The 10,141-nt window shown below is 41.2% G+C and overlaps 1 protein-coding gene across 1 annotated transcript; it reads left to right on the forward strand.

Moving 5' to 3' along the window:
* The first annotated feature begins 344 nt into the window (after window positions 1-344).
* On the forward strand, window positions 345-10,141 carry LOC121870059 (mucin-2-like). Its single transcript, XM_042371799.1, has 10 exons — window positions 345-355; window positions 439-464; window positions 1,008-1,118; window positions 1,354-1,589; window positions 1,825-1,959; window positions 2,829-2,999; window positions 3,440-3,508; window positions 3,687-3,795; window positions 5,765-5,887; window positions 9,602-10,141. The coding sequence occupies exons 1-10, from the start codon at window positions 345-347 to the stop codon at window positions 9,835-9,837; spliced, it is 1,227 nt and encodes a 408-aa protein (XP_042227733.1). The 3' UTR covers window positions 9,838-10,141.

Raw genomic sequence — 10,141 nt, forward strand, 5'->3', positions numbered from 1 at the left:
GAGTTCATTAAAAACGTTATCGTTATTAGTTGTTAATTTGAAGTTTAGATAACCCACTTGGCTTATGACGTCAGTGAAAGATAACCTCCATATTTGATGATGATCCTTCACGAGATAGTGTAGTAGTTACAAACCTCACTCGCTTCATATTATATTAAATACATGTAGTATTAACTTAAGCCATAAGACCTGTGATAATCCGGAGAGGACTTTATTTACTGCTTCCCAAAACACTATTCGAAATGTGATTTATCTAGTTAACACTTGTACGGTTTTGTCATTAAGTTGTATCTAATGAACCTATCAAAATCTAATTGTGTAAAACCGTGTATGATCTAAATTTCATGGTTTGTAGGTGAAATGATTTGGGGGGTTAAACTCTTAAAAGCGGGACGTAGATGCATAATCGACCTAGCTGGTTGTAGAAGTGTCCTTCAGTGTTGGAGGCCCAGACAACACCCACTGTGAGTACACCTCGGTCACACCTTTCTGTTGGGGGCATCTTCTTGAGTATTCCCCCCCATTTTCCTTTGTTGGACACCCTCTGAGGTTTGTCCCCACTAATGGCAGTTGGTATTTAAAAGAATGGGAGACTAGTGTTGGCGGAGGTGATCACAGGGTTAGTTTAAATTATAGATTAGACCTGAATCCATGAAGGTGGGTTAGTTTAAATTAATCCAGAAGGGCCATATAATTTTATGTTGGGGGGGGGGGGAGCAGGGTCTCGCACATGATCTTGTAAACACTGCTGTAAAAAGGGTTAATTTAAAAACAAATTGTACGGTGTGCTACCATCTTACACTGCCTGGAAGAAAGGCAAAGTTTACAGTATAGGTATAATTTTCAATTTTCAACTTGACTAAATAGTTTTTATATCTGAAGTGACCATTCAACTATCCGAATATTTTATCCATAGCTACGTAGCTTTAATAGTTTCAGATTACATTGCTTTAAAGCAAGTTTTTTTAATTGTATAAAAGCAATGTGGTTACCCCCTCCTCCACCAGGCTGCGAGTTCGACGGTGTGTTGTACCCTGATGGACACCAGCTGTCCGCCTGCTTCCCTCTGGTGTGCAAGCGTGGCACATGGGTTAATGTGGGATACATAGACGATTGTTGTAAGTTTTAAATAGTCACTTGTCCCGTTACTTAGTTATGCAGTCATGTTATCGATCCTAATATCTTAAAAGGTTAATACGGTTCTTCGTGGTGTTAATGTTAGCAGCTACATTTGGAGGTATCAAGAATAGTTGAGTGGAAAATTTTATCTAATTATAAATAATTTTAGGTACAGTAGCCAGCAATCTTAGAAAGGTGATTGGTTAAAATAAACTTGTGAACTTCCTCTCCAAGGTAAACATTGCTACGTGTTCGACGACCCCCACATTGTGACCTTCGACGAATACCGCTACGACTGGCACGGTGCCTGTAACTACTCAATTGCCCAGAGTGACTTTTCCTATAACCCTGAAGTGGGCGTCTTTGGAGATTTCGAGAGGTGCTGGGGGTGTGCATCCTGCCTCAGGCGCACTACCTTCAAGAATGACCGAAACACCGTCATTACTATCAATACAGGCGCTATATTTGATGTGAGTAGTTTAACTAAAGTGGATCATTTTCAGCTGTTTTTTTTATTTTTGGCAGGTATTACTTGTCAGAATGCAAGTTTTGAGTAGTTTCAAAATGTATTTCTATTTATTTATCGTCAAAATCTTGAATAGAGATTTTTATTTCTTCAAAAAAGCTTCCGCTTGCAATGAATGTTTCCTCCATACTTTGGCCGCTATTGTTTGTAACCTTCAAACATTATTGTTGGTTGGGCAGCTGATGGTGAACGGAGCACCGTACGTAGTACCTGCACTGGGGATCCATCCGGTGGTGTCGCCTGATGGTGTTCATCCCGTGCTGGCCTGGCGCAACGGCAAATGTGTTCTCCTCCAAGGTTCCTCGAGGATAGTGGTAGGCTTCATGGCAGTAGTTGTAAGGTCATGGTTTTCCAGGAGAAACTGAGATGCCAGAAAGTGCAGTCTTGAGCAATAGTTTGTATATTAAATATACTATTCTAAATTAAATTTCGGTTTAAACCAAGTCTCCCATATAGTCTAGAGCAGGGGTTCTCAACCAGGGGGGAATTTCCCCCCTCAGGTTTTCGGGGAGGGGGGGGGGAACTGATACTAATATGGAGAAAAATAAAGGATTTTCAGTATTATATGCATATTTGGAATGCACTTTTTGAGGCAGAATCTTGGAAAGGAGGGGAATGACATTCTAACTTATGGTGTAAGGGGTGCATGGGGGCAAACAAGGTTGAGAACCACTGGTCTAGAGGATTACAGCCTCCTACTAGTGGTGTAAAAAGACTTTGGTGTCCACTTCGCCACACCCACTGGCAGATCAAAGTTTCAATGTTTTCACCACTTAATTTAGTCTGGATTTGCGACTTGGAGGAATTTTGAATTTAAGTGGCTCCTGACCGATCACATTCTGAACTAGGGTAGTTATCATAACCTTGGTTGTACTTGTTCACCATAATGTAATTAAAAGTTTAATGTTCCTTCCCAAACTTGGGATCTACACAAGTTTTTGTTTTCATAAATGAAAACTTAGGTACAGAATTAAAAAACTGTATTATAGGAAATACAAAATGAAGATGTTGTTTCACCTGAAAGCATGAACATGGTTCTTAAACTAACGTTAAAGTAACCATTACCAGGTTCAATAGGTTTTTGCTACTTGTCTAGTGGAAAAGTCAGTTTCTCGTGCAAGATTTTGTGGTTTACTTGCATTACTTTATTCTTGTTAAAACTGTCACTGTTGTGGTACTTTAGGTTCATCACTGCAAGCACCGGCTGGACGTGTGGGCACACCCTAGTCACGCTGAGCACCTGGACGGGCTATGTGGACACTATAACTTCTATGTGAGAGACGACTTCACAGACCGCTCGGCCAACATCCATCCGCTGGAGTACTGGCCCCAGGAGTTCCCAGTCTCGTGGAAGGTACACGACTTCATGTTCGGTTTGGTATAATAGAATCCTCCCTTAGGTGAAGTTAGACAGGGACTTCCCTTTTTTTGGTTTGGTATCTGGCTATTGAGTAACAATTACAGAAATGGAGCTTGATACTAGGAAAGCTGGTCAAACTGTTGAAATTCTGTAAAATATGGTATATGTAAGTTTCGGAACCCAATTACAAAAAGATTGGCTAGAAGTGAGTGGGACTGGTTCTCCTGACCATGGCGAGTCGGTTCCTTAAAGAGATCCAAGAGCCTATAGGTCTTGGTTGAAGCACAAACCGGGACTAGAGATGGTCATGGACTTGGCTCAGAGGATATACAGATAGATTGAAAAAAAACTTGCATTAAAATTTTAGCGTTTTAACACCACTGATTAAACGAAAACGTAGTCTAATGTACTAATGGAAATCCTCCCTCTTCCAGACGAATGATCAGAGTAACCCACAGTGTCTGCTGCCAAGAGGCGTCATAAAGTCTTGTGCTGGCCGTCTGGTAAGTAATGCCAAAATGTTATTTAAGCATTCTTGGACATGAATTTGAAGCTTTGTTTATATTTTGGTAGCTTAACCAGACTAGACAAGCTCGTTCACATTTCGGTTAATATTATTTGACCCTAACTTTGTGGTTAACGTCTTTGATGAAGAGCTGCTCATAATATTACTCCTTGCAGGGTAACCCGTGTCGTGCCGACGAGAGGGAGATGGAGAGGTACAGGACAATGTGCAAGAGACGCATGATGCCACTCATTGGCCACCAAAATAAACTCCTCCATTACATAGGTAAGAGGACTCCCACACGTAGGTTGGCCTTGGATCCCTTCTGTGCAGTACATTTTATGACGTGATCCCGGTAACATAATCTAGTATTCGTTCAGTCCAAAACTGGTATAAAGACTTGTGCAGCATGAGGATGGTTCAGTCTAACCCTCGACAATGACTGCTCAAACCCGTATTTCTTGTGTAGTAACTTCGCTTTTATCTTCCTGGTTTACTCTCCTTGGACAGACGTGAGGTAATGATCCTGATAATACGTTTCTTAAAGGTCGTCCCGTGTTTGGGACCTTGGCGTAAGTTTATATGGACTGCGGCGTGGTGTTGATTAAAATGTACGCTTACGGTAGTTGGTGCTATAGCAACTGCAGCCTCCCAAATTGCGAGGGACAGAAGCTTTGTACTACTGCGTTTGTGTCCCCTGCCACACTATCTTACTCTATCAATTAGGAGTGTCTGGGAAGTGGTAGTAATCAAATGAGGTGCTAAAACGGCTGTGAACGTCACCAGTGGGGTACCACAGGGCAGTGTATTGGGCCCGCTGCTTGTTTGTTTCATAAATGACATTCCTGACGTACACTCGTCCATACAAATGTTTGCTGATGCAAAGTTATTTCGAGAAATCAAGAAGCAAGCGGACTGTAGAGCTGCAGAAGGGCCTCTGGGCTCCAAGAATGGTCGAAGAAATGGCTTCAGAGATTCAATGTCACGAAGTGTAAGATGCACATGGGGAGTACCAGCGGTAAGGAGGCTTATGTCCCAATGGGTTAAAGAAACTGCACTATTTGAGACTGAATGTGAGAAGGACCTAGGTGTGTATGTTGACAATGAGCTTAAGTTCTCGGGCCATTGCGAGAAGGTAATTCAGGAAAATAAATTATTGGGTCTTCCAAGAAGGTCCGTCCCTCGTAACGATCTTCAAGAGTGAAGTGCTTCCCCATCTGGTCCCCGAGATACGCTAGGGACTGTCAGTTGGTTGAAAAATGTTCAAAGGAGGGCCACCAGACTGGTGCCTGCACTTCGGCACCTCTGCTACCTTGAGAGAATGGAGCGCCTGAACTTGCCTAGCTTGTACTATACACGGGCAAGGGGTGGCCTAATTGAGGTGCATAAACATCCCCTGGGGCACTACTCCGTCGAGTGTCCTTACTTGGAGCTGGCGGACGCTCGCCCCACAAGTGGTTACAGCTCAAGATTCAAGCTGCTAGTCCAGAAAACTGAGGGCAAACTTTTTCGGAGTGCGTTGTGAACTCTTGGAACAATCTGCCAGAAAGTGTTGTGACGGCACAGTGTGAGCTCATTAAGACCAGACTGGAGTGGGTTTAGGTACATACAGGCGCTGGTGCATGACCAGTACTTGCCAACAGAAGTGACCGATCGCCCAAGCGGCTAACGAGCCGATCAGTGGTGAAGAGGAAAAAAGAAATGCAGCTCTCGCTTGTCATCAGCCAATTCTGCTGAGTAAAGTCTGTCCAGATGAACTTGGGATAAAGCCACTAAGATGGAGGAACCAGAATCTGTTGAGGTTTTCTTTTTACTTTAAAGGATAGAAAAACTTTGGGCGGATCAGTAATTTGATGATAATCCAGAGTATAATTACTCGTTGGAATGTTGATAAAAGTACACCTGAACCTTCAATTTGACTTAAGCTTCTTATTGGTAAAAAGTTCGATTCGGGTGTTCAGATTGTTTATTATCTTGTGGTGATGCCTCTTGAGACACAGGAGCACCTTGTACTGTACGGTGGTGGGAAACTGACCAAGGAATAGTTGGGAAGAATATTTTGGGTGGAAAAATGAGCAACTTGCTAGTTAAGGTTGAATGATTAACTAGGTGTAAAATCATGGTTACGTTGAAAAAGATGGACTTGCATAGTTATCTATAATGGAAGGGAACCCTAGATTTAAAACGACATGGAAATTCTACTTCTAGAAATCACTCGCATTGCAGGGACAAATTCTCTTTTATATTCTTACAGAAACTTGTGCCTTCGACCTGTGTATGATGTCTGGGAACGGTGCTGACGATCGGATGCTGGAAGAATGGGTGATAGAGGTGCTTGAAGTGCTAAGACTCGCGATCTACATCCTCACTACCACAGGTAAGCTCTTTTCACTGGGGGACCAAGTTTGTACGTTTGTCTGTACCTTAATTGAAGAGCGGCACCTTAAATGGAGACAAAAGCATTTAACTGACATTCTAAAGTAATGAAATAATCCGGGCCGGATAAAGGCCAATTGATGCCCTAAGCACAGCCCAACAATGGTGCCCCATCGGCCCTCCCATTGCTTAATTGACAAGATAAGACGATGATTAAGACTCAATGATTACCGATGTTGAAATAAGAGCTAAAAATTCAGGTCTCTTCCAGACCATCCCACAAGCTAGATTCTCCAATTGTTTTAAATATAAGCAGGTTTTATTTATTTTACACCAAGTATCGGTAAACAATGTAAGCAAATTATCAACTTGGATCCAGGGAAACGGATAATGCAAATTTTCGAAACTTTATTTTTGTAATGAATTAAGAGAAAATTCAAAATAAAAAACTTGAACAAATTGCATGTACATGGATTAAAATCGCCTAATAATACTTATAAATTTACTTGTACTTTAAACATTTCTCCTTTTTTTAATTGCAGTCTTTGATCAAGTCCTCAAAACTAATCTGCCGTAACAAATCTGTGTATGCTTGGCAGAGACCAGGCATCCAACCTTTCGTCGCATAGTTCTGTATGGATTTTTAATATGCTTCAGCTGAGAAAACGAACGCTCAACTGTGCAGTTTGAGCATAAATGTTAAAAATATACGAAATGTAATTTCTACATTTGGAAAAGCACATTCAAGTTTGTTTCCTAAATTCTATAAAGTTCAGCGTGACTGAATCCGGTTTTTAGTTTCAGTTGCACTGAACTTATGGCGCACATGAGTGAAACTGCTGAAGCTCGGTAGAGAAATTAATGTCCAAGTCCTCTGGGTAAGCATCAATTAGCCTTTGAGAACACTGAACATGCCTCTTAGTTTCAGTAGATGATATACAACATTTGGTACATCACTTAAAGAAAATCTGTCCGTTATTTGTGTACACCTCTCCTCTTCTCATCTGGGTTTCGAGTTTGTCAAAAATTGTAAAAGGTGGTGATACGAAATTTATCTCTTGGGGTTCAGATTTACTTCTAATGCATCTCCGTCATTGGGTACCTTTCCGATACGCTTGCTAGTTTGTGCTGCATTAATCTACGTCCGGTAGGATTTCCTATGCGAGCGATTCAAATCTGTCATATCGTAAAATGCAGAGTTGGTCAGTTAACGAGGCATACAGATCTGCACGCGTTTTAAAGTTCGTCCTCGCTGTGTAGAACTTTACTTGCTCTATGAAACTTTTGCGAAATCTCAGCCCATATGATCAACATTAAAACCAATTCTAGCTCTTGCTTCTTTACAATATTGTCTGCCTGTCTTCTAGTGTCTCCTTTTGTGATTCGTTTTCTGCTGGACGTTCTAAGGCTTCCAAAATCTTAAAGAAAGACTTAAGAATTGCTGCTGTTGCCACAGCATGTGCCTCCCATCTAGTATCAAAGGGATTTTAACAACCTCTCATTTCCAAGACTAACTTTAAGAATTTTCCACCGGCCGGTTGAGGCCAAAAAAAATGTATAGAGCAACTGTAATGTTGAGACAAAATTAACTGCCACTTGACAGCACTTCGGCCTACCCGATTTAGTGTATGGGCTGCACATGGCACATATATGGCAAACTTCTTTTCTTAAATTTTTTGTTGCATCCCCCTATAACGCCCAGCCATGTTAGCAGCTTTGTCGTAGGACTGACCTCTACATTTTGAAAAGTTTAGTTTGCAAACATGACCTAAGTTTTGCAGCACCTGGTTTGCCATTTCCTCACCAGTATGGCCTCCTAGTTCTAGAAGTGTTAACAAGCGCTCAATAGGTTGCCCATCTTTTATGTATTGAAGTACAACACTTAACTCATCTGTATGATGGATCTGGGGTCGAGTCAGCTGACAAGCTAGAATAACCAGAAAGTCACTTCAATAATGAACGCATGAACCTTTTGAGCCATAAGTTCAATAATTTCCTCTAGGTTTTGGACAGTTAAGGATTTCCTTTTCCTGAATTTCTATATTTCGAAGTGTGACCTAATAAATGTGACCTGCTAAAAATGGATCTAACTTCCTTATGAGATCCAGCAGCTCTAAAAAAAAAATTTATTCTGCAGTGAACCAAATCTTTCATCTCTTCCTCGTAAAGCCAAGATACGTCCAGCTAACATACGAATAACCGCTATTACACGCATCAAGACATGTTCCCAGTAACTGCACTCGGTTGCTTTTCCAACTTCTGGCCTAAACCTTGTCTGCGAGTGAAGTATGTTAGCATAGACTCGGTGAGCAGTGCTTCTTTCATGATTGTCAATTACAATATTATCTGGCCAGTCACTGAACCATTCTCTTTTAAAAAAAAATCGAGGAACCTTTAGAAGCAAAAAGTTTATGTACAAAACGGTAAACTGACCTAGTTGATGAATATAATAATCATTCTCTCGTATTGCTCGCTATTGGCTTTTACCCCCAAAGAAAAGTTTTTGTGAACATTATCTTGCTGGTTTGCCACTATTGAAAGTTAGAGAAGATTTGTCAAATGGCCCATTGTGGTGTTGAGTCACTGGGTCCACAAGCAATCCAATAAGGCGCATCGGCAGAGAAATCGAGCTTCAACCCTGGTTCGTTTGCTTTATTTCCTTCATCTTTTGCGGACTGAATCATTTCGCCATGGTCCAGTAGATTTTCATTAGTAACCGTTATTTCTACTGAAGATCGTCTTGTCGAGCAACTGTCCAACATTTGCAGTAAAGATATCGAGAGAATTTACAGGCAGAGTTCAGTAGTGATACTTGTGCCCGTTGAACCAGCCTGACCCATCAACGTCGTGTTCTGAGCTTCAAGTGGACCAAGTTGTAGTGGTGCCCACTTTTGGTGCCCTAAGCACGTGCTTATTTTCCTAAGTGGTTAATCCAGCCCTGGAAATAATGCAGCTAAAATGTATAGGCTTGCAGATTCTAGTGCTATTCTGGTTAATGGGTAAATTTTCCCTTTGGATTTTGGGAACGGTAAAGTGTCACGGTTGGGTTGAGAGTATGATTGGATTGAGGGGGTGGGTGGGTAGGTAGTAGGCGGCTATCAAAAGGAGGTACTACCTCCTGGGAAGATATTTGAAGCGTAATGTATTGTCTAATGGTAGACCCTGCTGCCATATGGCATCGCAAAAAAATGGGACCAAGTCCCTGGTCGATGATTTGACTTTCTGCCTCGTTTACTCAATTGCAGGGTCTTTTGGTTCTTACCATTGACAACCCCTGCATATAGTTTCACTTAGTTTTTTTTCCATTTTTGCATTTCCTTGTGGCTTATTTATATCTTTGTAATATTATAAATTTTACTTATCTGAAATATTGTATTTGTTGCATTTTCGCCCCGTTGTGGGTCGGTGACCTGTGTCCGAGTGGGCTAATACCTGTAAACAAAAGGCCCTGGGAGGGAGGGATGACCAACTACCTTGATACATGCTACAGTTGTGATGGCCTGGTGTCTTGTGGGGAAAAAAAGTTCTCAATTCGGTTTTTCTTTCACGATACACTGAAGGTAAACCCAATTTGCAGAGACTATGTAAGAGTTTGCATTGAAAGATATGAAATTAAATCTTTTGTCAGGGGTCCGGCAATATTTTTTTTCTTCGGAAGCAAAGTTTCTTTCCTTGGTAAATGCCGATCTTTAGAACCTTCAAATCTTCCTTGCAGGGAAGACCCAAGATGCAACTCGCGTGAGGTCCACATCGGTCACCACCATCACCCCTACCCTGACCGTTCACCCAATCAACACCACCTTCACTGAGGGCTTATACACCACCCTCACCTTCTTGGAGACAGATGTAACCTATTCAGAAACCAACACCATCACGTCTGTCAGGCCTTTATATCCAACCTCGACTACTACTACTGTGGATCCGTATGACTCTACTTACGGCATACCTTAACTATTTATATACACACACAGAAGCATCCCTACACTGTCATCTTTAACTTGGATGGTCTTTAATACTGGGTGGTCTAGAGTTCCCATGTAAAAGACTTGCTAGTGTCATTGTGTAGTAATTCTAGTATGCTCGTTACATATATTCCCAAAAATATTTAATTGGCCTGGGATACACTGCATTGTTCTGAAGTAGTGTTAATTGTTAGCAATATTTTATTAGTTTATGAAAATTCTATTTGCCTTGTAGAAAAAGATGTTATTTAGTTTTAATTGTCGAATTTAATTGCATTAAAATATTTTGAATA

Source organism: Homarus americanus, unplaced genomic scaffold (assembly GCF_018991925.1).
Source record: "Homarus americanus isolate GMGI-L3 unplaced genomic scaffold, GMGI_Hamer_2.0 scaffold27875, whole genome shotgun sequence".
NCBI lineage: Eukaryota > Metazoa > Arthropoda > Malacostraca > Decapoda > Nephropidae > Homarus > Homarus americanus.